At 43.2% G+C, this 26,616-nt stretch overlaps 1 protein-coding gene across 5 annotated transcripts in view; it reads left to right on the plus strand.

Annotated features, from left to right (window-relative positions):
- HECW2 (HECT, C2 and WW domain containing E3 ubiquitin protein ligase 2) overlaps positions 1 to 26,616 on the plus strand; it is a 1,572,445-nt gene that overhangs the window by 1,126,478 nt on the left and 419,351 nt on the right. For all 5 annotated transcript variants that reach the window (XM_085648759.1, XM_085648760.1, XM_085648761.1 and 2 more), the window contains one exon: positions 824 to 993. In XM_085648759.1, coding sequence (XP_085504885.1) covers positions 824 to 993 — 170 coding nt within the window. The remainder of the gene's footprint in view (positions 1 to 823; positions 994 to 26,616) is intronic.

A 26,616-nucleotide genomic window follows, 5' to 3' on the forward strand; every position in this document is an offset into this window, starting at 1 on the left:
GCACGGTAAAAAATAAACTGGCAATTAAATGTTTTCATGACAATTTGCTTTGCTGCGCAGCGGGCGGGGGCGACGCTCTCCTGCCCAAGTAAAGAAACCACTGCTGCCAAGCTGGCCTTTTCGATCCTGTCCATGCTATCCAACCTTACTTAAACCTGACAAATTACAGAGTAAGGAGAATTTATCTTTACCAATAAGTGACATGCTGCCTCTAAATGCTGTCTGTCCTAAAGAAAAGGCAGCAAGTGAGCTCTGAAATCCGCTCATGTGGGGACATTGAAGTGAATTAAATTGGAAGATCTGAGCCACTTCTTGCTGAACTGCTCTCTTCACACCACGATCAGAGGCTACACTGTTAAACGTTTCATGATAAGGACCAACTGTATAACCATGAGGACCGAGTCCTCTTCTTGCTGAGCGATAACTCAGAAGGAATGACCAGGCAAATGGAAAGATTCCTTGTGAAAAGCTGGGAACTGATTTAAAGACATCTGAACGGGAATGCTTAACCACTAACTGTGGGAGAGGATGTGGCCTATATATGCTTTATTTTGTATATACATTTTAATTCATTATGTTGACATTGGGTTTGTATAATTATTTTTGATATGTTTGCAGTGTCTTTGTGCGAAAGGCAGCATTGGATGCCAAAAGCACTGGTTAATTAAATTCAGTGTTAGCAACCTCGATATTGGGTAGCACTGCCTATGCATGTGATAATATATCTCTGACACTCATCCATCAATGCCTCTTCTGCTCCCATTCCACTCCTTTCTGCAGAGTAATGATAGGTTTGTCTTGTTTTTCTTTCCATTCTGTACAGATATCCGAGCAGTTGGGCTGAAGAAGGGAATGTTTTTCAACCCCGATCCTTACCTGAAGATGTCCATCCGCCCCGGAAAGAAGAGTACATTTCCCACGTTTGCACACCACGGTCAGGAAAGGAGGTCAACAATCATCACTAACACAACTAACCCAGTGTGGCACACAGAGGTAATGTCCTTGTAAGATCTCACCCCATGAGCAGGGGAGTGTTCTTCAACGGGTTGATGTGAGGTGTGCGTGTCCTCAGGTTCCTGAATTCAGTTGTTACATAGTTTGTTTTTTTTGTTTTGTTTTTTATTGCGCAAACTAGACCCAAAGGTATCACAGCGCTTTACATGAGCACCAGATGCATCACAGACGGACACATTCATATGTTTTTGTTAAGTACAAGGAGATTAAGTGGTTTGCCCAGAATTACAGGATGTTGAGCGTCAATACCGAGACTCAAACACGGTTCCCCAGCTTGGAAGTCTACCGCCCTAGCCTTTAGGCCACATCCTCTCCCACAGTTAGTGGTTAATGTAGTGGGAAAGTGACAGAGGTCTACTGCAATCCTACAAATGAAGATTTCTACATCAACTGACATATTTAGCAGTAGTGTAGTTTTTACAAATATGTGTGGCTTCATAATCATTAACTGCAGCAAGCAAAGTGCCTAGTGTTAACTGTTCCAACTGAAACTTCCTTTTTCAGGAATATCTATTTTCCTCCTTACAATCTGGTTTTTGATCATTCGTTTCGTGTTATATTTAGAGATGAAATTTGACCTGAACATGAAATGGTGCCTTATTACCTTCCAAGAAAATAAAGTATCTGTCTATGAAATATGCAGTTCTTTTATTTGTAAGATGATAGCCATCCAGTTCGCAAGGCTCTCTCAATTGTGTTACCTGTAATATAACAAGCTGAAAGATCCTAATAAAAGAAAACCGACGTGGACACTGGAATATGTTCCACACACCTGAAATGGTGCATATTTCCAGCCATAAGGTGTAGCCACACTCCCAAAGTTCCCATCCGCAGCTCCTCCCACACTCTTAAAACCTGTGTTGGAGTAGGGTCAATATGTCTGCACATATCCTGCCTGGGACCTATCTGGGCAAAGCATCCATATTCGCTCTACAATGAAATCTAGACTCTCTGCCTGTTGATTTTTGCAATGGTACAAATGTTCCTCCATATAATTCCCTTAGGGGGTTCTTGCTAGTATACCATCATTCCCCCACATTCACCACTGATTGTGTGTTAACTGCTACCAAAGAATTTTACAGCTTTCCATAATTAGTGCTGGTAGATTATGAAAGAATCATAGGGGAATGACTGTAATGTTGGTGTTTTCGCTAAGCCCAAATTCCTTTTTTAAGAATGACTCAATCAGTGTTGGGTAGGAAAAAGCAATGCAATCCACTGGGAAAGTTTTAGACTTGAGTCTAACTACAGGAAATAGCATGTGATAAGTGTGCTACTGATGAACATGGTGGCAGTGTATTTTTCCTAATTTAAAAGAAGGATTTCTTTATGATGCCCTCTTTTTCACATGGCTTTAATCAGGACACATCAGTAAGAATGACTACCAATGGCATTGCTTGTTAAGTTAAGTTAAGAAGTTTTATAGAGTGCACAGCTTCCCCAGCAAAGGGGCGTCCCAGCGCTAATAACAACAGAAGGGCAGCAGACGGCAGAAGGAGGCCTAATAAGGAACGGGGGGAAATCTGATAACCTTAACAAAAGCACAAAAGACCGACAGAAAGGAAGTGAAACAACCTATAGTGAAGAGGAGTCCCATAGTGAAGGGAAGAGGTGGGTCTTGATAACCTTACGAAAAGCCATGTAATTATCAATGCTCCGTATGTGAGTAGGAAGTGAATTCCAGAGTTTAGCTGCCAGTGTGCGAAAGGAGCACCCTCCAGCACGTTCCCTCCTTACCCGGGGACAACCGCAAGGTGATGGCCTATTGAGCAGAGTTGGCAGGTGGGGGTGTATGTTGAAAGCAGGTTGGCCAGAATGCCAGGGAGGAGAAGTTCAAAATCCTGAAAGCAATACAGAGGGACTTAAACTCCACTCGTCTGGCCACCGGCAGCCAGTGTAGCTGACGAATAGCACTGGTGGTGGAGCAGATTCTAGGAAGGCCAAGGAAGGTTCTGGCGGCTGCATTTTGAACCCTCTGCAGTCTCATAATCTCCTTCTTATATGTCCCCTTATAGAGCGAGCTGGCGTAGTCCAGTCTCGACAGAACGGAGGCCTGAACAATCACCTGACTGATGGATGGATAAAAGAAAACCAGCAGCGGTTTGAGCCCCCGTAGTATGTCGAAACATGTCGCTGTCACTTTCTTCGTTTAGGCCTGAAAGCTCAGAGCCGAGTCGACCCACACACCAAGATTTTTCACCACCTGTTTGGGGGCGGGTGCGCAATCCAAGGTAGCAGGTCACCAGTGTTCCCTCCACAGCTCAAGATATTTCCCTACCAGCAAGACCTCAAACGTGCTGGCATTGAGTTGGAGGCAGTTGGCAGTCATCCACTCCTGACAGCAGCAAGACCGGACCAAAACTTATGAGCATCATGCAGACAGTCATCGGAGAGAGCAACTGCCAACTGCTTATCATCTGCTTATGATACTACTGTCAGCCCTTTACTCTTGGCCACTGTCGCTAATGGCTGGACATACAAATTAAAGAGCGTTGGGCTCAAGGCTGAGCCCCGTGGCACACCCTGCTTGACAGTATGGACCCTGGAGGTGAAAGGGGGGATGTTACCTGGAAGGTCCTCTCCGCAAGAAAGGAGGCAAACCAGTCCAATGCAGGACCCACAATGCCAACTTCCTCCAACCTTTGCAGCAAGATCTGGTGAGAAACCGTATCAAACGCAGCACTGAGATCCAGTAGGATTAGTGCAGAGGTATGCCCCTCATCCAGTGCTGCCCTCAGAAGTTCGGTCACTTCTAAGAGGACTCCATGCTGAGACCCGGACGGAAGCTGCACTGAGAGGAATCAAGTATGTTGTTCTCTTCCAGAAAACCTGACAAGATGGAGTTCATATAGGCTTCAGAGATCTTGGAAGCCCACAGCAGGAGGGAGATAGAACAGAAGTTCTCAGGTTTAGCTGTATCAAGGGTAGGTTTTTTTTAATAAAGGAACAACCCTAGCCTGCTTCCAAGTCCTAGGGACAACTGCCATAGACAGGGACATGTTAATCACCTGGCCCAGAGGTGTAAGAAGCACAGGTAACAGATTCATAAATTGATCAGGCTTCAAGGGATCAGCAGGGGAGCCGGATTTAATCTTGCTGCATAATGAGCGCAGCACATCCTCAGAAATCTGCGGGAAGGCGGCAAGCGTGTGAATGGGAGGAGGTCTACCCCCAGAGTCAGAACACATATCCACCTGAGGAAAGGACTTATAGATGTTTTCCACCTTGTTGACAAAGAAGGTGGCGAGAGCCTCACAATGCTCATCTGATGTGATAGAGGGCGCAGCGAGTGCCCCGGCCGATTTATGATCTTTGAGTATGGAGAAAATACTCTTAGTAGGATTGTCGCTGTTCCTAATCTTGTAGGCAAAGTATGCTGCACGTTCTTTCTGATTAGCCCTATGGTATTTCTTAGTGGCTTCCTGATAACATCCTTTCAGGATTGTGTCAAAGTCTCGTCTCCATGCCCGCTCCGGCCTCTTACAGGCTTTACGCATATTAGCATGCTTGTCATTGTACCAAGGATTAGATTTGGTACTGCGACACTTGGACCGTTTGACAGGAATAAGTGCATCCAAAGGACAAAGTATCCAGGCCGATATTGCTTTGTCGGCAGCATCCGGATCATACAGCAGGCTGGGTATGTTTGAAGAGAGGAGGGTATTGAGATGGTCAAAATTTGTTTATGCCAAGGACTACGGAAAGAAATTTTCTGAGGCACCCTCCGAGGGGGCTCAACCCCCGAGAGTGTCAGGGGAATAAGATAATGGTCAGACCAACACACCGGAATGGGGGCAGAGACCGTAAGATAGGCAAGGTTAGAGAAGACTGGATCAAGTAGGTGGCCAGCAGAGTGGGTAGGACCTCTAACCAATTGAGTCAACTGACATGCTGTTAGGTCAAGGGGGTTGTCAAGATGCAAATTCAGATCGACGATAACACTGAAGTTGGCATATCTCACAACCAGAGAACTAACTGTATCAATCAGTTCCCTAGTCTTTTTGTGGAGGGATAGTTAATGGCATTTTCTTATGAAGCAGTATGTCCATTTGTGGGTTGAGCCTATGGTGCATGGAAATGAAGGGGGCTGTCCCACATCTACAATGCCATTTGCCACTATACTAAAGGTGAAGGAATCCTCTCTATTGAGCTATAAAGAGATGACTGCAGCAAATTCTGCTGCGTTGCTCCATCAATAATTATCTTTCATTAATGGTCATCAGCATCCACTCCAGATTTATAATGACTTTTTAGTAATTGCAATAGCATTTCTGGGGCAGGTGGCTATGGTAGGATGAGGTAGTACACCATCACTAAAAAGGAGGAAGAAAACAACTAACTGCCCCGCATTCACCGGAATATTAAACTGCTTCCTACTCACAAAGGGCTTGGTCATGAATGGCTGCATCTCGGACCGAAAGATATGTGATCTGAATAGACAAACACTTCAAACTCCTGGAGTGGCAGAGTACTTCCCTTGCTCATCCTGAGCTGGGTGTTTCCATCTTGAAGCACAAAGATTGTCAAGGGCCATTAGACTTGCAAAGTATACACAGGTGTGCACTAACAATAATAAAGGTATGACTAAGGTTAAATACATCTGCACAATTTTGAGGTCTGTAGTAGGCGGGGCAATTTAGAGTTGGCTGGAATTTGGAAGAGGAAGGTGCAAACACAACCCTATACTGCTCAGTTATTGATGAAGAGAGATTTAATGGGCACATAGCCTTTGTCTCAAGTCAACTGCTCAGCAAAATAAACCCAACCCATTTTTTGGGGAATTACTTGTTAAAAGAACAGACTCAGGGTGTACGCCACTGCTTAGAAAATTAAATAAAATTAAATAATGTTTACACAGAAAAGTGTAAGTAAATAAAGAAGCAAAATGGGAAATTCTAAACTTGATAATTTTCTATAGATGCAAAGGAATATGGAATTGGAGGCTTAAAATTGAGCTAGTATCCCTAGATTGATTTGTGGGAGCAGTGAAAATGCCTTCAACAGAATACAGTAAGGACAATAAGTGGCATCTATTGTTTAGAAAGGCTCCAATGTTACTATTAAAATTAAAATGTTGATATTTGTAAATATGTGTTTAAGAATTAAATAAAGTATTTCATCATTTGTATATTTTTCATGATTTTTTTCCCTGTATTTTCTGTGTATTGTTTTGCATATCAAATCATCGAAAATGTGTTGTCCCCATCTTCCACCAGTGACTCAGTGGTCCCCAGATTCCAATAATGATTCAGTGGGGATCCACAGGTTTCAGTAATGATTAAGTGGGGGTTCACAGAAGTCAAAAGGTTAAGAACTACTGCATTGGAGGAAGGCCGTGCCTCCTTGTTCTTACAAGATCGATCTTGTCAAACTTAATGCTCTACAGATTTCCTTTTGTCCCTAGCAGAAAGAAGGATCAACATCATAGAGGACCAGGCCAGATATGCTTCTAGTCACTCTCATCCTATGTCATCTCTGAGGTCTCGCAGCAATACACTCAGGGTTGCAGCTTTCTCCCAGCTGCTCCTGGCCCTAATTCCCGTTTTGATGTATCGGTGCCACTTGTGACAATAAGTGGGAGAATTGCAATAGAGGACAAAGAAGCACTGTATGCTTTTCGGTGGTCTGAGACTCATATCCCACTTGTTATATGTCCTCACTAGTCATCGATGTCACAGCTCTCTCTCACTCCACAGCAGTCATCTCTACAAACTACATGTGGCCTAAGTGGATTTTACCTTATTTAGTTTCACCCATAACAGGAAGCAAGTTGGAAGCCTTAGAGAACTAAGGGCAGTGGGGGCTGGTAGGGGACGGTGCGGGGGTGCATGGACGGGGGTGACGGGGTAGAAAATGTTTCAAAAGAAGAAGACTTACCTGTGGGTCACCAGCTGCTGCCTCGCCTCCGTCCCGCTGTATCCTGCCTTCCGGAAGCACCCAGCCTCCCCTGACCAATCACAACGCTGCCTTACAACAGTGTTGGGATTGGTCGGCGCTCAGAAAGAGACTGGAAGCCTGTGCATGTTCTCCACCAGGGTGTACAATACAGTCCGTGGAGAACATGCAAAGTGCGCATGCCGGTTTGGCCGGCTCTAACATGGAGCTTGCAGGCAGACAAAAAATAAAATGATAATAACATTATGGTATTATCATTTTATTTTTACTTTGCTCTGCTCTTAGAGAAGTAAGGCGATGCTCCTCCGCCTTAATGGAGGAGCCGCCCCTGACTAAGGCCAGTGGAACTCGTTTGTTGTTCCGTTTATGATGCTGTCACTCAGACCCAGTCAATGTGATATTACAATTTCCATGTTAATATTATAATTTACCTGACCAAGAAGAAGACAAGTGAACCTGAATACACTGCGCTTGCAGAAGAGTCAGCAGTGGAACGTCCTCCCCAAAAACGAAAAGCTGTAAGATGAGCTGCATTGACTGTTATTTACCATTACAGGATATCAAATCTAAAAAAATGAGCTTGTCTTGGGGAACGTTCATTAGTTGTTATCTCGATTTTCCTCCTAACATGTTTGTTCACCTAATATCTGCATTTGGCATTGTCATGGGAATTTCAAGTGAGTGTCTGTATGACAAATGTTCACACGTGGAATATCCGGCTACTATGGAAGTCATACTGCTCGCCTATTCTTCAGTTTGTTAGTACCCAGGAGGCCCACACTAAATATAATGGTCTCTCTTTACGCAAGTGGAAGAAACTATTACACATACTTTGTGTTTATTTCTTGCTCTATATACTCTTAGTCAAACTGTTGTCGCTAATGTTTAACACAGAGGGAATAAGAACTATTAAATGTAACAGTTTTCCTTTACAAGGCCATACAACCAAATTCATGATACATGCTGTTAATGACTTGGGGGCATATGTATCAAACGATTTTGTATTCGCAAACGCTGCGAATCGCAAAAAGACAGCGTTTGCGAATACAAAATCGCAAAATGAGATGTATGAGGCATTTCAGCAGCGCATTCTTAAGGAATCGCTATTTTTGCGATTTCTTAAGTTTGCGTAAGCATTTAAGAAATCGCAAATTGCGATTCCTTACATGCTATGTAACACGCACCCAAGTTGTGCGATTTCTCCTTAAGAAATCGCAAATTACCACCAACTTCAAGTTGGTGGTAATTTGCGATTTCTTTGAAAAATGCACTTTTTGGCATTTTTCAAAGTGCCATGTGGCGCACATAAATGCCCTTAGGGCATGTATGTGCGCCATATGCGCACACATGCTGATTTCAGGGGTGCATCAGGGTGTCATCATGACACCCTTGCACCTTTGAAAATATTCTCAATTTGCGATTAGCAAATAGCGATTCGCAAATTGAGAAAGACTTCCCATTCATTGCTATGGGCCTCCTGGCCCATAGGAATGAATGGGAAGGTATTCCTTAATTGCGATTTCGCAATTTGCTAATCGCAATTAAGGAATTTTAAGAATTCGCAAAATTTGTGCGAATTTTTAGATACATCCCGTTTTGCAATTCTCAAATAGCGATTCTCAAAAAATCGCTATTTGAGAATCGCAAATGGAGATGTTGATACATATGCCCCTTGGTGAAGCGCCCAGCTGTGAGCTGTCAGTGACTTTAATCTTCATACCTGTTTCTGACAACTTGTTTGGATCTCCATTTAATTGGGCAGTGTGGACGGTAACTAATATCAATATACTTCTGTTATAGCGAGGGCCAGCTCTCTTCTGTATCTACATTAATTAATGATAATGGAAATTTTATACTGTAAATGTGAGCAATTCGGTTTGAAAATGTAAGTGTTTAGCATAGGTGATTAAAGTTGTTTTTATTGCTTCCTGCGGTTACTATACTTTAAAACAGGGGAGTAGTCAGAATATTAAAATACCCCCGCTTTGAACTGACGATCTCATGGTACCAGCAATGAAGCAAGTGAGCCAGAACCTCCCCAGAAGAGCCCCCTTGTCTCTTCCATCTAAGTATATATCCATTCATCCTTTCTCCCTTCCATCCACCCACTGATTTCCACCTTTTCGCCTATACATTCTGTCATCCACTCATTTTTTCATCTATCTATCAATCGTTCACCATTCCATCCTTTCACTTGCATTCCATGCATCCATTCATACATCCATCATCTATGAGTGCTTACATGCATACATCCATCAATAAAGCCTTTCATCCATCAATTGATCCTTTTGGCTATTCATCCATTATCTCAGATTTCCATTTACTTTACCATTATCCATTCTCTCAGATGTCCATTTACCGTGCCATCCATCCTCTCATTTCCATTCATTTTGCCATCATTACACCCACCCACCCATCCATTCTCTCACATTTCAATTTACTCTGCTATCCTTTTCAGCCACCGATCCATCATCCATCCTCTCAGATTTCCTTTTACTCAGCAGTCCTTTCACCCACCCTGTCTGCCCATCCATCCATCAATCCCTTAATCCATCCAACCTTCATCATCTCTGGTTTCCATTTACTCTGCCATCCTTTCACCCACCCTGACTGCCCATCCATCCATCAATCCTTAATCTGTCCAACCATCATAATCTCTGGTTTCTATTTACTCTGCCATCCTTTCATCCACTGATCTACCCATCTTTTTACCAACGCATCCACCCATCTATTTACCTTCTCATCTAACCATCTTTTCCTCCACTGATTTAACCCATGTTTCCTTCTTTCTTTTAACATTGATGAACATTTGTATCTACCAAGTTGCATATAAAAGAGGCCCATAAAAGACCCTACCCCTGCTGTAGCTGCTAAAGCGGCAGGTTCAAGACTCTCCTGATTCAAAATATTTGTAATGTTAATTATTAATTATTCATTTTTTTACATTTAATAAATATTGTTTCCAACAATAAACATACTCCTACGTCACTATTCCTTTAGAGAGAGAGAAAATTAATGAATGTGTAGCAACGCCTCATTGTACCATTGTTTAGTGGTTCACTGGCTATCTGTTTTTATTAAGGAGAATTGTTGTCACTGTCCTCCTGCTCTGTAACTGCATTAAGGTGGTTAGGTAGAACCAGAGGCCTAGGCATTCACCAGTTATTTCCAGTGTAGCGTGGGTCCAGGGAGTTAAACCTGGCATCCTTGGTATGATTTTCTCCCAGACATTTACCTTCACTCCTATTTTGCTGAATTCGTTTTTGCTAACTCTAGGTTTCTGCACACTTTATCACTGCTAGCCAGTGCTAAATGACTTGTGCTCACACCTGTAAACATGGTAAAACTTGCTTACACCCAATTGGTATATTTAATTTAAGTGTAAGTGCCAAGTACCTATGGCTGGCAAATTAAATGCTACTATGGGACATAATGCGCTTATTGTGACACCCAATTATGTAGCCCTTTAAAACCTGTGTCAGGCCTGCCATTGCAGCCTGTGTTTGTTGTATTAAACTGCCATTTTAGCGTGGCAAAATAAAATGTTTATCAGGCCAAAACTTTCCTTTTTAAAACATTTCAATTGTACGTAAAACGTTTGACATATACTTTTAAATTTTACATGTCCTGATAGGGAAAAATTCTCAAATTCATTTTTCACAATTGCAAGACCTACATCTCCAATAAGATATCATCGGGTTACCATATTACATTTAATAAGTGATACCTGATAAGTAGGACTGTCATGTGTGGTGTCTGAAAGATTGTAACTTAAAACCCTCTTTAATTGTAAAGTTGGATTTTAAATTACAATTCTGAAAATACCACTTTTAGGATGTTGGCATTTTCTTGTCCTAACCATTTGGTGCCTCTAGCCTGTTTCCTGGGTTCCATGACTAGGTATAGTTGGCAGTTAGCCTTTGTGTATTCCTTCCAGACAGCCACCCAATAGAGTGTTGGCAGGTTGGGCCATCCTGATTTGAGGAGAGGGGTGAAGATGTCACACTTCCACTTCAAAAACACTGCCTAAGCTCACACACAAAGGACTTGACACGAGTCTATCTTTCCTACAGACAGAATGGGACCAGGGCAGGGAGACAGGAAATACCAAACACTTCTTTAGAGAGGAAGGCTCCAGAAGATTCTTCGACTTCAAAGTGGGCACCAGGTATTAAAGGAGACCATCAGATCCTGTCTTCATCACACTCCTGGAACTGTGGATTCTTCAGAAGAAGTTCAGCCCTGCTGCTTGAGGCCCTCCCTTCTGTGTGAGAAGGAAGACTGGACCTGCAGCCTTCATCCTGGGCTGAAGTGTCTCCAAGGGTCACCTGTTCTAAGCTACAGGGGCACAACAGGCTTCAGAAGCCTATCTGCAACTGCCCATCTGACCTGCTGTACTAGACCTGCCTGAGCCCTGCTGGCTTCTGCTTGAGTGAGTTCCTGATCCCCAAGAGGTGCTTCTCTGGTCCGGGACCCTTGGTACAGAATCAGTTACGCTCCTCCTAGAAGAAAAAGAAAAATCCTGAAGTTTTGAGCTCTTCTCAGCCACAAATCTGCCTGCTTGCTCCAAGATATTGCCAATGTGAAGCTCGGGTGAACTAGACTCTTTGTGCTACAGCGACCCTGCCGACGTGAGATCTACATTTTACACTACAGCATCGACAGCCTGCAGTGACCGCCACAGGAAAGCTCCAGCAATGACTGTCTGAGACACCAGACAGGATGCTCATGCTACAGCTACCACCATCCACGATGCCTGGCCTGCTCTTCCTGCTTCAGCGACGACTATCACCAAGGCTATCCTTGCTCCTTCCGGCCTCCTCTACCATGAACGGAACACTTGGTGCTAGACTTTAGAAGGTAACTGTTCCAAGCGGTACTAACCTGGTCCCTGTACCTGGCCAATACTCCAACGTGGTCGGCATTAAATTGTGACTTTCACCCGGTCTTGCACTTCCAGATAACTGCAAGTGGGGTTTTGTGCTTTTAGGCAGTATACTTATCTTTGAAGATGCATATCTCCAGTTTTATTGATTGGATTCTTGTCATTTTGGTGGCAATTTTGTTTTTTAAATGTACTCTAATTTCTAAATTGCTGTCGGATTTTTCTTGTGTTTTGTTTTCAGTTTATTACTGTTTGTGTTTTGCAAAAATTCTTTATACGTTACCTGTAAGGTAAGCCTGACTGCTTATGGGCCAAGCAACTTGAGGGTTAAGCACAGGTTAAATTAGTGACATATATGGTTCCCCTAGCAGGATTGTGGCTGTTGCTTGTGAAGTGTTCATACCTCCCTCAACCAACAACCCAATTTCTCATACAGGGCTGTTGCAGATAGGATAACAAACTCCTTGAATTGCCTCGACCTCCAAGTTCAATAACTTGCCATGTGCAATTATGCTGTGTTGTCTAACGACCATCTGTGCCTCACCAGTAATTCAGAGTTTGGCCATTTACCCTAATGTTGGAGGTGGAAGATCACCAGGATTTGCAGATAGTTGTGAGGGTGTGACCCATTTACGAAACTCAAAGACATTATTGTATCACTTTAAGCATCAGGCTACTTCTGCTAAAATTAAGTTATAATTTATTGCAGTATAATTCAGTCAAAAGACATTTTGTGATTTGGAACAAAAACATAGAACAAAGAAAAATATCAAAAAGATTCAGTCTCCTAGAACAATGAAAATATAAGGGGGAAAGGAAAATAAAATATAAAGAAAAACAGGAGTCACTATAAAGCTACCATTAAAACTGAAGTTGGTTCTAAAATCAATAGAATTAAATGGCAATATGGAAACGAAAATAGGTTTTAGAGAAGGGGAGAAGTCCAAACTCTAGGGACACATTTAAGGAATATATATTCGTCCCTTGAGGTATTGCTTGATTAGCCACATGACCTTGCTGGCCTTACTGGACCAAAGGTATCAATGACCTTCAGAGATGTAGATTTCTCTCTAGAGCATTGTGCATCTGCCAACCACAATGGAGTCTTTTTCAGTTTTCAATTCGGGGATATTCAATCGCTTCAGTGTTTTCGGATCAACTATGCGAATTCTGCTAAGGCCTACCTTATAATAAGCTGGGCTAGAGATGTAGGTCTAAGTGCTGCCCTGGCCATACACTATCACTTTGGGAATATTTATAATAACAATCGTCCTCTTCTCTAGCAGGTCTGGGACACTCCTTTCTTTTAATTGTGGTATTTCATTTTTCGCTTATGTGTCTGAGCTATGCCTTAAACAGTGCTCAACAGCATGTCCATTATGTCCAGAGTTTTGTTCTTCTTGACAATTCCTGCTGGCCTGCAAGAAACATCCAGCCACTTTCCTTTGGGCCTGGTACTAATGGACTCATCTGTGTGCCTTTGCAAGAAGTGTCAAAGGGATCCAGTGCTTTGTACTAGGAAAATTGCTGGCTTCCACTTCTCCTGAACCACTTAACAGCTCCTGCAGAGGGATTTCATCTGCATGCACAAGTGTATGATTTGGACATTTTTTTTTATCCTTATCAGGAATGATGGTGAAGCCTAGGGAAAGAGGGAGCAGTAGTTTTGCTAGAGTTCCTCTAATGGCTTATCATTATGCCCTATGATTGGTGGCAGGGTTTTTTACAATGAACAATTTCCAGTGTAGTCAGCGAGTGCCTTCAGAGTTGAAGAAAGGACATTGATGATCCCGCGAGGAAATCTGTCTTTCATGCATTGTCGGAGGCTATCAGGGGAAATAGCATACATACTGCAACAACACAGTTACCTGATAGATATTACTTGTGATCCCTAGAGCTCGAATCTCAAAGCGAAATTATGTAACTAATGTCCTCTATTTGCTGAGCACTGTCTCCCAGTACATGAGGGACATTCACAAGATTTTCTGTCTGGAGCAGCCATGGTTTCTTTGATGATCCAGGTTGAAAGCCCCCGATGGAAAGGACATTGGACGAGATGTACTTGATAGGGAAGTCTCTCTTGATACACTCCTATCTGTGCCATGAATACTGAAAGGGTACGCTCTAGTGGGAGGTCTCTCTAAGGCCTTTTCTGTTTGCGCCGTGACCACCAAAAGGGTGTTGATGAAGGCGGAGATGAAAGCAACTCTATCCCATGTCCTCTGTACTCTTAATGAATCAAAAGAATGAAAAGGAGTAACATGGAGGATGCCAGGGACACAAAGGCACATGGATGAACAAAAGTAGCATGGGGAACACAGAAGCACATGGGCGGGGGAGGGTAAAATGAGCACAGGTGGGGGATGGAAGATCCAGGTGAGAGAAAGGGACACGGATCATAGGGGGACAGAGATGCTAGTGGGGGGCACAACTGGAAAACACATAGACTCCCATGAAGTTCTTAAACAAAAAAGAAAAAATAGCTCTTGTAGCTTCCTGCCAGCCTTGGCACTTGCCAATAAGTATGCCACACACAGAAAGTAGTTGTACACGTCTTTATTCTGCTGTGTGTAAGCCAGAACGCTGTGTGTCAGTCAGAACTGAACATTCCAAGCCTGCCTTCAACTCATCCCCCCAATGCCTATGTCAGAGGACTACGGCATACAGTGGGAACCAAAAGAGGTCCAGCCTTCTTTCTTAGAAGACACACACACATATATATTATATATATATTATATATATATATATATATATACATAAATACACAACCAATTACAATATATATATGAATAAATACATAAATACACAAGCAATTACAATTCTTCAACTAAGCAGTGTGGCGCCTGAATCACACACCCTGATCAGGCAGAAACTGGCAGTCGAAGTGTCAGTGATCTGCACAGGTGAGGTGGAATTATTAGCCGATACAAAGTCATCAATAGTCTGTCTAGACCCAGGGGCAGATTGACAAGCCCCTTGCGCTGCCAGTACATCACTTTTTGTGTTGCACTGGCAGCGCATTTCCCTGCCTCATATTTACAAGCCTACAAACGCCACCCTGCGTGGCTTTTTCTGTCCTTGTAAATATGGCCCCTTTACACGCAGCCCTTTGCGTGAAAGGGGCATTCCATGGATGTTGCTGTGGATGTTCCCGCGCAACACCCATGGAACCAGGCACGAGAAATTGTAAATCTGGTCTGAATGCTACGCCTCCCCAGGGTTGGCGTAGGGAGGCCAACGAGGAGAAATGTATTCATTTCTCCTCGTTTTTGTTTTCTGTTTCTATGCGTGCTACATTCTGCAGCACACATAGAAAGAGGAAATCACCTCTAATGATTGTTTTAGTTCAGGAAGGGTTCCCTTCCTAAACAAAAACAATTACCCCACGACACAGGCATCCGTGCACTATGGTGCAAGGGTGCCTGCGACGGCGCATGGCAGCAGTTTGTGCGCCAGCGCAGGGGGAAGCACAGGGATGTGACATATTGTAAATATGTCGCATCATTGTGCTTTCCAAACTAACGCAGCGCGGTGCAGCAAAATGACTTGCTGCACCGTGCTGAGTTATTTTATTGTAAATCTGCCCCCTAGTCTCTACATTAACATCGATGTTTGGTGATTGATGGGCCACATGTCGAAAATGAGCGTAACTTGTAAGGGAGTTCCCAGGACGCTGGGGAGTCAACATGTGTCCTTTTGTGTTAGTTTTGGTGATAGTATAGGGTTCAACCTCAAAGGAAGCATCAGATTTTGTTCTTCTTTAATGTCTAACCAGCCCGGAGCTCATCATGTAAAGTTATATCCTTTGCATGACGTCGTCGGTTAGCATATATTTTCATATTCTGTTTGCGACCAAAGTCCATTGTGTGAATGTCTTCCTCATTCTTAGATCCGAGGTTGTGACAGGCTCTAATTGGTGTATGCCACAATATGTCTCTGGACATTTGGATGTCCTCTGTACTGTGCAAGGATTGCGCCCAACCCAACAGGTCTAGTATCAACTTAAATCCCTGTATGTAGTTTGGGATCAAAGTAGGCCATTGCAGTGGCACTCTCAATGGCTTGCTTGATGTGTTGGGAGCACAGTTACGTTTTATTTAATTGGTTCTCGTAACAGTGAACTGAGCATAGCAAAGTCTTTTATCCCGAGCAGTAACTGGCCTGTCCAAGAAAAGATTGTAACATAGAAATGTCTTGTGGGGAATTTTCGATAGACAATGCTTGCACTTTTGCTGGATCAGGTTTCATACCCTCATTAGAAAAGACATGGACAAAGAAGTTCAAGCTTTTCTTGTGGAATTCACATTTGTCGGCATTCAGAGTTAAGCTTGAATTGGTCAACAAATGATATATTTGCATGAGAGGCTTATCATGTTGCTTCTGTGTGACTCTGAAAACTAATATGGTATCACTATAGTTAAATGTATTTAATGCAGGCTGTATGACACATCAGATGACATATTGGAAAAGTTCTGCAGCAGAGGATACACTAAAACTCAATCGCTTATAGCTGATAGAGCACAATGGTGCTGTTTAATTTGTAGGGATGCATTATAATCACAAGTAGTTTGCACCTACATATAATACTTTGTCCTGTTAACATTTGGTTATTAGAAAGTGTAATGTAATAACGTGTAAAGTGAACTGATAGGGCTTTCTGTGCAATGTGGAGGGATTAACATTGTAATCGTGTTCTACATGATGAAGCCTTAATGTTTTGATTTTACTAGTGACTAATGAGAAAGTAAATCACTGTCATGTAACACACTGATTTAAACGTGCACTGTACTAATGTTCATGTATACAAATGATTAATGAGGTTTCATATTGATTCTTATGTTGCCAAATTTGTAGGCCTTGTGTGTAATTTTCCCTGGCTCTCTAGATGAGTTGTTCATAATATTCATGTGTATGCAGAGTATTTTCTTTCTCACGTTTCTGTTGCAGGTGGAGAAATTAATCTTAGTTAGAATAACGTTTGTTTTAGGAGCTAGGCTTAGAAATGAGAAGATACATTTGAACAATAGGTGTTGATAATGTGGGACGGTGTTCTTTCACACTGGAGAAGGCCTGGAAATCAAGGTCATCGTGCCAGCGCTGGGAACATTGCAACCGCATGGAAAGTTACCTATGAGGATGTGTCTAGCTGGGAGGGACGATCCTGTGATGTAACAATGGGTCTGTCCTATCATTTTGGTGTTGGGGTTAGGGACAGAGTCCGGAGATCTTCCGCAAGATTTGCAGAGGGGAAGGAGCATCTTAGAACGAGCTCTGTAGCTTTATACTACCTGACCCATTCAACGTGAGTGCATGTCTTAGGAAGTCTTCACGCGCTGGCATCTTTTCCTGAGCTTGCCTGGAGAAAAGCTAAGTAGAGATGTCACGTTTGCGGTAGTGTAGGGACAGACTAGTGCTTTTTACTTACGAACCTCCAATGAAGAAGCCTCTTGATGTTGGCGCAGTTATATTCTGCGTCCTGATTCTAGAACTGGTCATTCTTTGTATGCTTCATAGACTCAACTTTACCCGTATGTTTGGCTTTGTATTAGTTCCAATGTACTTCTATAACCTCATCTTGAGGTGTCTGTATGCCCAGTTGTTCTTGGCCTTGTAATAAACTAACTAAACTTTAAATCAGTAGTCGGTGATTCTTCTGAGTCATGGTTCATTGGAATTGGGATATATGATTGGCAAACAGTTTTCTCCCCTGCACATTTTTAAGCAAGAAACAAAGAGCTATCGACCAGGGGATCCAGAGTAAATCTAGAATGGGGATGCTGGCCCCATTGTAGCGAAACAAACCAAGATGCGTAGAAAAGGTTATAATGTTCCTGGATTTGTCTTTAAGCTCCAATTTGTGGTATCCTTTATTTAAGTCAAGTTGAGTGAAGAATATTGCACCATTAGGTTGAGTTATCATATCAGCAATGTGCGGACCGGGATGTCTCTCTCTTTCTCTCTTTCAATGTCCTTGTTGGCCTGATGCATGTAAACGCATATGCGTACAGCTCCTTCATTGTTTCTTTTGGGCACTACCACAATGGGAGAAACCCACAGTGTTGGACTAGTGGAACATTCAATTATGCCATGTTTAAGTAATGAATTAAGTTCTTTTTCAGCAGCATCTTGCAAATGAAACACAACTTGTCTGTCTTTGAGCAACAGGACGAACATCCTCATGTATGTGTAACAAAACTTTTATTATTTTGAGCCCATGAAATAATGAAGGATGTTGACATTATTTCATGATGAGCATTCATATTATAGATCACTGATATTAGTCCCATATCAGTCGCAGTATTAAAACTGAGCAAACAGGCAATTGAATCTGTTCCTTGAATTACATGAATGGGTGCTCTTACCTAATTTTTCTTGTATTTCATTGTGACTACAAAGGATCTTGACTCTTTAAGAGATTGAAGCAGCCCATGCGTATACTTTTGCCTTTGACTTAGTAAGTTGTGGTAACGGAGACGGTTCTTGATACTTCTCCTCAGGTATGATATTTATCGAATCACTACTATCAATTGCAAATGGTATCACAAACCCATTTATTTTTACAGTGATCTTTGGACAATGAATGTGTTTGGTGCTTCTTCATGTCGATTTGTCTTCACTTTGAGTTTTTCCTCACGTTTGACCAGTCTCAGGTGTATGCCGTTTTGAGATAAACTTTGACATCTCACAATTATCTTTACCACTTTCACTGGAAACTGACTCTGAGGAACTCTTTGTTGATGATTCAGACAATGATCGTCCTCATTAGGTGTCGATTTGTCTCAGTTGGTGTGACTGCTTGGCCTTGTGGGAGTGCATTGAACATCGCTGAGGTAGAGTTCGGTCACTATGTCTTCACTTTTTCTTCACTTTGTGATGCACTTACTTTTCTCATCTCCCTGGAAGTTGTCACAAAATGGTTCACTTTACCACAGCTGAGGCATGTTTTTCCAATGGCAGAAAATTTACCTTCATGTGGAAATGAAAATCCACATCTGTAGGATGTTCTTTTTTCCTTTGGAAACATTGCCTTGTGCCCCTCAGCCTTGTACCTTGGCTTAGTTTACATGCTCATGACTGATGCACTTTGGGCGCCTCGGCCTCCATGTCAGTTGCTTGACAATCAGCATGTTCTTCAGCGCGAGCAGCCTTGAGGACTTGTTCCAAGCTCAGAGTTTCATCAGCATTCTTCGTTGAAAGGGATCTGATAGACATTCATCTATTACTCTGAGGAGTAGCTTCCTCATTGTTAAACTCATTGAATCTACAGTGCTTCACAAGAACACCCAGTCTCTTAACAAATTCATCAATGGTTTCACCTGGTCTCTGGCATTCTTGACTGAGTATGTATCTTTTGTTATCCACATTTGGCACAGGATTAAACTTGACATTCAAGGCTGTTTTGATTTCTCTGTACGTCACTTCACCTTTTTGTGGTATATTTTCATGACATCTTTCATGCCATCACAGCCATGTTCCTCAGATACTTTTTTTTTTTTAACACACTTTATTAAATTTTTTCCTTTTTTCTTTGTGCGGTAAAAGCAAAATGAATACAAACATGCATATATTATTATCGGTGCCTTGCAAATAGTAGTAGAAAACTTAGGCAACGGTCAGCACTTAGTGACTAGCCATTGGTGTCAAACATCTACAAATTAGGTTGTGTTGCATGTACATTTTAACATTATCACTTGGTATAGTAAAATCATACATAAGTGTTTAAGTATAAACTTAACTTCCCTACTACCTAACCCCCCTCCCCTCCCTTTATTGGCTCTTCCTCGGACATGACAGTTATGTGTCTGTCCACCTTAGTGTCTACCCTGTGCCCATATTGACATGTGTGTATATGCTACAAAGTGCAGCCAATCATGTTTTATAGTTGTGTCGTTCTGGGGTCAAAAATAATGTGATAATTGAGGGTCAGCGATGATAACAATATTATGTATCGTATACTCCGGTAGCAGGAGCAGGTTATCCAGTATTGGGGTATCTTTCATAGAGTCACATGCTTAGAATCATCCCCGCCGACGAGGTGGGAGTCTCGCGATACAATAAAATATGTACATAATAGTCATAATAAACATTATACAAAAGGCTACCATGGACAGTAAAGTCACTACATTAGCCTATCTTAGTCCTTTTGTAAAAAGAACCAAATTTGGAACACAGACAATCAGGCTGCAGCACCCTCTTAGAACCCTCCACAGAGAGGCAAACCCTCAGATTTTCTACCGCACGTCGTGTGACAGGGAGTCTCCCTGAGCTCTGCTCAGTTTGCTTCACCTTTGGTTGAACTTTGTGAGTAGCTATGTCTGATTCTTCAAAGAAAAGCTTGTTTTTGCCTTGTTCTTCATGTGGGAAGAAGAGACTGCCTTTTGAGGATCCCCACAAGGAATGTATTTATTGTCTTTACCCAGCTCACAAGGTTAAGGACTGCAGGATTTGTAGAACCTTCCCTGCCAAGACTTTGAAGGACAGAGAAGGAAGATTGCTGGTTTGGCTGGAGAAATTGAAGGCTACATCTGATGTCATTTCAGGAGATGATGACAGTGTTAGTCCTCAGGCGTCCACCCCTCTGGCCAAAAAGAGGGATAGATCTGATGATCCCCCTGAGCGACAGTGTAAGACCTTACTCTGAGACTGGTCACTCTTCCTCTAGAAAAGAGAAGCTTTCCTTCACTTCAGAGGTGAAATCTGGTGAAAAAATGAAGATTTCAGGAAAAACTGCCTCAAAACAGCAGAAAACTAATTCTAAGTCTGTCAGGATCCTGTCGACGTCGAAAAAAGCACTGTCGACGATGAAATCTCCTCAGATGGTGAGTGATTCCTCGTCGTCGACGATGAACATCCCTTCGTCGACAATCGCTTCGTCGACGATGGCACCGTCGACGAGTATATCATTGCCGTTGACGATGCCAATCTCGTCGACGCCTACCTCGTCATCGAGGGGCACATGCCGTCGACGCTTTCGATGTCGACGATGGCTTAACTCCCGTCGACGGGTCCACCGTCTACGACGATACAACTCCTGGCGATGAGTCCACCCTCGCTGACGATACTACTCCCGTCGACGAGTACACCGTCGACGACAGCAGCGGCTTCGATGACGACGACAACATCGTCGATGATGGTTTTTCCGTCGACGACATCGATGATTACAACGTTGATGGTAGCTTCTGTTATGGCTATCTCGGCTGATACTGGCTCACCGTCTATGTACCTCCCATTGACGCTGAAGCGTAAAAGACCGACATCTTTACAGATTATACCAGTTTTTACATCAAAATTATCGTCGTCATTCCCATCTTCAAGAAACTATTACCACCCTTGCCTCCTAGTCACTATCGGGAGGAGTCAGATGATGATGGACTTTTTAGTCCAGCACGTAACCCTTCTCAACTCCAGATTAAATATCAGGATGAAGACGATGAGGAAGAGTACTATGAGCCTTGTAAGTCTCTGCGAGGTCCTCAAGAGACTTCATTTCATCAGGAACCTATGGTGCAAATGCCTATGACCTTGATGCAGGATCTGACTGAAGATATTGGAGGTTTTCACGCAATTATGGAGAGGTAAGCAACCCGGTTTCATCTTCCTGTATCTGTGAAGCAAACAGATTGTTTCCTTTATGATTTTAAGGACCAGAGTAGGAAGTCTGTACGTTCTATCCCTATAATAGATCATTTCTGGGAAGAAGGAACTAAAATAATGAAAACTCCATTTTCAGTGCCCGCGATTCTCCCTAGAATCCATAAAAAGTACAAAGCACCGGATAATGCTCCTGCTTGCCTGTCCGGACATCCTAGACCATATTCCGTTATTTCACAGGCGGCTCAGCGTAAGTCTCGGAATCCATCCATTCCTGTGACAGCACCGCCGGAAAAGGATGGGAGGCGCATCTATAACATTGGTAAGCTTTTCACCACCATGGCGGGTGCTTCAATTCGTGCTACAAACTCTTTGGCGAGTCTAGGGTGATATGACCGCCAACTATGGTCGGACATTTCTCCATACCTCGATTACCTACCTGATGACAAGAAATAGGAGGCAAAGAAAATTCTTCTTGAAGGAGAAAGGGCTGCATCAGAAATTATTGATATTTCTATGGACCTAGCCTCCTTGGGCTTTCGTCAACCTGCCGGAGCAGCAGTCCTTCAGGGACGTCTGGGATGTTTGAAATCTACTACCTTTCGCCCTGAGGTCCAAACGAAGATTTTGGACATGCCATTTGATGGTGATATGTTATTCGGGAAACATATAGATGAGGCTTTGCAAGACATCAAAAAAGATACGGACACTGCCAGAGCCCTTGGCACCTTACAATATCGGAATACTCCTTTTCGGGGAGCTAGGGGCAGAGGATCGTATTCCTTTCGTGGTGGCTATCAAAGATACCAAAATCAAGGCAATCAGGGAAGATATAATTATCAACAGCAGCAGTCCTACAGAAACCCTCCAGCTGCCACTTATAGACAGCAGAATAGAAGACATCAGCCTCAAAGCAGGGATTCTGCTAGAAAGCAGTGACGACTTCTTAGCACCTGCAGCAGATCTGCCACACCTTATTTACAGGATTCTAAATGTATCCAGACATCTTAACAATTGGAAAAGATTAACCACAGATAAGTGGGTCTTGGATAGTCTCAAATTTGGGCATACCCTGGAATTTTTCAGTACCCCCACTCCTCATCCACCTTTAAAGAAACATCCTCCACATCTTGTTCTTAGGAAGGAAGCAAAAACCATGCTCTCGAAAGGAGCGATAGAAAGAGTGCCTCGCTTTCAGGTGGGGAAAGGGTTTTATTCCCGCTTTTTTCTAATAAAGAAAAAGTCAGGGGAATGGAGACCTATCCTGGATTTAAGAAAGCTGAACAAATATCTTCAAAAGAAATCCTTTCGCATGGTCACGCTTCAAGAACTCCTTCAGCTTCTGGACCATGCAGATTTCATGACAACATTGGATCTCCAGGATGCATACTTCCACATCCCCATTCACAAACAGGAAATTCCTTCGTTTCACTGTGGCAGGTGCCCATTTCCAATTCAAAGTCCTCCCCTTCGGCCTACGCTCAGCCCCGAGAGTCTTTCCAAAATTCCTGGCCCCGGTGGGGGCTCACCTCAGACTTCAAGGCATACAATTATTCCCTTATCTGGACGATTGGCTAATAAAGGCTCCTTCCTTTCGGCAGGCTTCTCGAGCAACGTCCACATGCCTTCAACTATTTCAATCCATGGGACTAACCCTGAACATTCAAAAATCAGATCTTTGTCCTTCTCAAAGAAGGGCAGTGTTGGATAGTATCCGGGACAAGGCATTCCTGTCCAAAGAAAGGCAATCACGTCTGATTTCTCTGAGATCAGAACTTCTAAGAAGAAGGTTCGCTTCTGTGGGAATCATCAAATCATTCCTGGGAATACTATCATCAGCAATTCTGTTAGTACCTCACACCCGTTTAAGGATGCGACCGATCCAGGAGGAACTAGATAGTCAGTGGCTGCAGATCTCGGGGTCGTTCGACGATCTAGTGGAAATAACTCCAGTTATGCGAGAAGCGCTGTTCTGGTGGCTGCGCTCCAAGAATGTCTCAATCGGCTCACTTTTCTTCCTTCCGTGCCGGAGTTCATCCTCACTACAGATGCCTCCCTAGAAGGGTGGGGTGCACACCTTCAAGATCTTTGCATAAGAGGAAGGTGGTCCGCTGCTATGGCAAAAATGCATATCAATTTCTTGGAGCTTTGAGCCATTTTCCTGGCGTTGCAGTCCTTTCTCCCAAGGCTTCAAGGTTTAACAGTTCTTATCAGAACCGACAACACCACTTGCATGCACTACTTAAACAAGCAAGGAGGTACCCGTTCACATATTCTGTCTCAAGAAGCTCAAAGCATTTGGGAATGGCTACTGTCTCACAATATCACGATCAAGGTGGAACATTTGCCGGGGATTCACAACACTTTAGCGGACACTCTGAGCAGGACCTCGAAGTCCTGTCACGGATGGGAGTTGGATCAATCAGTCGTGGAACACATATTTGGGATGTGGGGCAAACCAAATATGGATCTCTTTGCCTCCAAGAACAATCGGAAGTGCCCATTCTTTGCCAGTTGGGAACCGGAGAAGGGCTCGTGGGGGAAGTCCTTCATGATGAGTTGGACAGGGATCTTCGCTCACGCATTTCCCCCCTTTCCGTTGATCCCAAGACTTCTAAGCAAGCTCAAGATGGAACCATGTTGCATGATTCTCATTGCTCCGCGGTGGCCAAGTCCACATTGGTTTACGGAGCTTCTCCTACTGTCCAAACGCAGACCATACCGCCTTCCTGCAGTTCCGAGCCTGTTATCAATGAGCAAGGGCCAGATTCTTCATCCTCGTCCAGTCCAATTGCATCTTCATGCATGGCTTCTGGATTCTCAGGATTCAAGGAGATAGATCTACCTCAGGATTGTACAGATATTCTTGCTAGGGCAAGAGATCCTTCTACCTTAAAGACTTATGCTTTGAAATGGAAACGATTCTGTGCCTGGTGCCCTGACAGGGATATACATCCTGTACAATGTTCTCCAGATAAAGTTCTGCCTTATCGCCTTTCGTTATCTAAGTCTGGTCTTATGTTTACTTCTGTCAAGTTACATTTAGCGGCCATCTCGACCTACAGACGTTTTGCAGGAGCTGCATCCCTTTGCTCTAATCGCTTGATCAAACAATTTCTAAAAGGGCTGTTCAGAACCTTTCCACCCGTCAAAGCCCCTCCTCCGAGAATGGAGGCTTAATCTGGTGTTACAACAACTCATGAAGCATCCATTTGAGCCTGTTCACAAGACTGAACTCAAATACCCCTCTTGGAAAATGGCACTTTTAGTGGCACTCACCTCTGCTCGGAGAGTCAGTAAAATCCAGGCCTTCACTATCAAACATCCTTATTTGAAATTCACCAACGATTATGTCCTCCTCAGAACTAATCCAACGTTTATTCCGAAGGTACCCTCTACATTCCAGCTTAACAAGCCTGTTATACTGCGTTCTTTCTTTCCCAATCCGTCTATCTCTGCTGAAAAGACTTTGCATACCTTGGATGTTAAAAGATGTCTGAAATGTTCTATTTCAAGCACTGTGTCCATCAGAAAGTCGGATCAATTGTTTATTTCTTATGGTGGTCAAAAGCCAGGAACAGCAGTTACGAAATCCCCTATGGCGAGGTGGATTGCATCTACTATCCAATTCTGCCAAAATAAAGCTGGACATACTTTATCTGCGAAACCCAAGGCTCATTCCACAAGGGCAGTGTCCTCATCTACTGCCCTTTTCGCCAGAGTGCCTATAGAGAAGATTTGCCGTGCTGCGACCTGGAAAACTGCGCACACTTTTACACAGCATTACTGTCTGGATCTGGCGACAGAGGCTGAATCAGCGGTGGGTCAAGCAGTGTTGCGAAACCTTTTTAAATAAGGTAAGCCTCTGTAAGGAGGTGATTATATCATTACATGTTCACATATACATGGTGTATTGTTTATTCTCTTTTCATACTATGCTTCGTATATATTTATATATATATTCACTGAAAAAACCATAGGTTTCACACACGTTATAGTTAGGAATTATCATTTACAAAAGCTTGCAAATTCACTTAAAAAACCATAGCTTTCACACATGTTATAGTTAGCTGTACATTTCACTCGTAAAAAACCAATGAAATTCCACGTTATAGTTAGATCAGGTAACTATAACTTGCGCGCCCACAATAAACTGCTGATGACGTCACATAGTACATCACTCATGACATGGTCAGTGACATCACTCATGACATCAATGATGACATCTGAAATTACACATTGTGGATTGCGGTCGCGCAAGTTATAGTTACCTGATCTAACTATAACGTGGAATTTCATTGGTTTTTTACGAGTGAAATGTACAGCTAACTATAACATGTGTGAAACCTATGGTTTTTTAAGTGAATTTGCAAGCTTTTGTAAATGATAATTCCTAACTATAACGTGTGTGAAACCTATGGTTTTTTCAGTGAATTTGTACGTTTAAAAAAAAAAAAAAAAAGTTTTTATTGTGCAGAGAAAAAGGGTACAAGCACGGGCCTACAACCTCCTGGGCCGGCCGCTAGTATTCAGAAATGATCGAGCAGGTCAAAAAACATTGACTGGCCCACAGGGGCTCGGCTAAATTACAGAAGATCAGACTGCACAAAAGGGACGTCAGGATATACCCTTTTTACATAAATATCAACAAAAGTAAAGAAAAACAAAAAGCAAGGCGAAAAACATTGAAAGGGCGTCTAACCACAGTAGAGGAACTCCACACCCGACCACCCTAGGGTGGTCAATAAAAAGGAGGGGAGTCTGAGAGGGAGGGGGGGGCCATGGGAAAACCAAATCTATACACAGATGAACAAATTAAGCAAGGAACCCTCAAGGATCAGGGGGACAAAGCAATCTCAGACGTATCCACCAGGGGGGGAGAACAGATAGTCCCTCGATACACATTCCACTGACCCCAGATTCTACCCCACGCCCCCGGTTTACCACAAGCCACATACACCGTCTTCTCCCTGAACATGCACCAGTCCATGTTCTCCTTCCATACGGACACGGTGGAAGGTCGTTGGGAACCCCAAAGCTGCGCAATATCTCTCTTCGCGATCATGTTCCAAAGGGCCGCCCACCGAGCCTGGGCCGCATTATAGTCATTGGGCTCCCACACATTCAGAACATATCGGCGCACCTCCGGCAACAGAGCGACCCCAGTGACTCGTTTCATAACATCATGCACCTGGCGCCAATATTCCGCCACCTCGCGGCACTCCCAGAGG

Source organism: Triturus cristatus, chromosome 3_2 (genome assembly GCF_964204655.1).
Source record: "Triturus cristatus chromosome 3_2, aTriCri1.1, whole genome shotgun sequence".
Classification (NCBI taxonomy): Eukaryota; Metazoa; Chordata; class Amphibia; order Caudata; family Salamandridae; genus Triturus; species Triturus cristatus.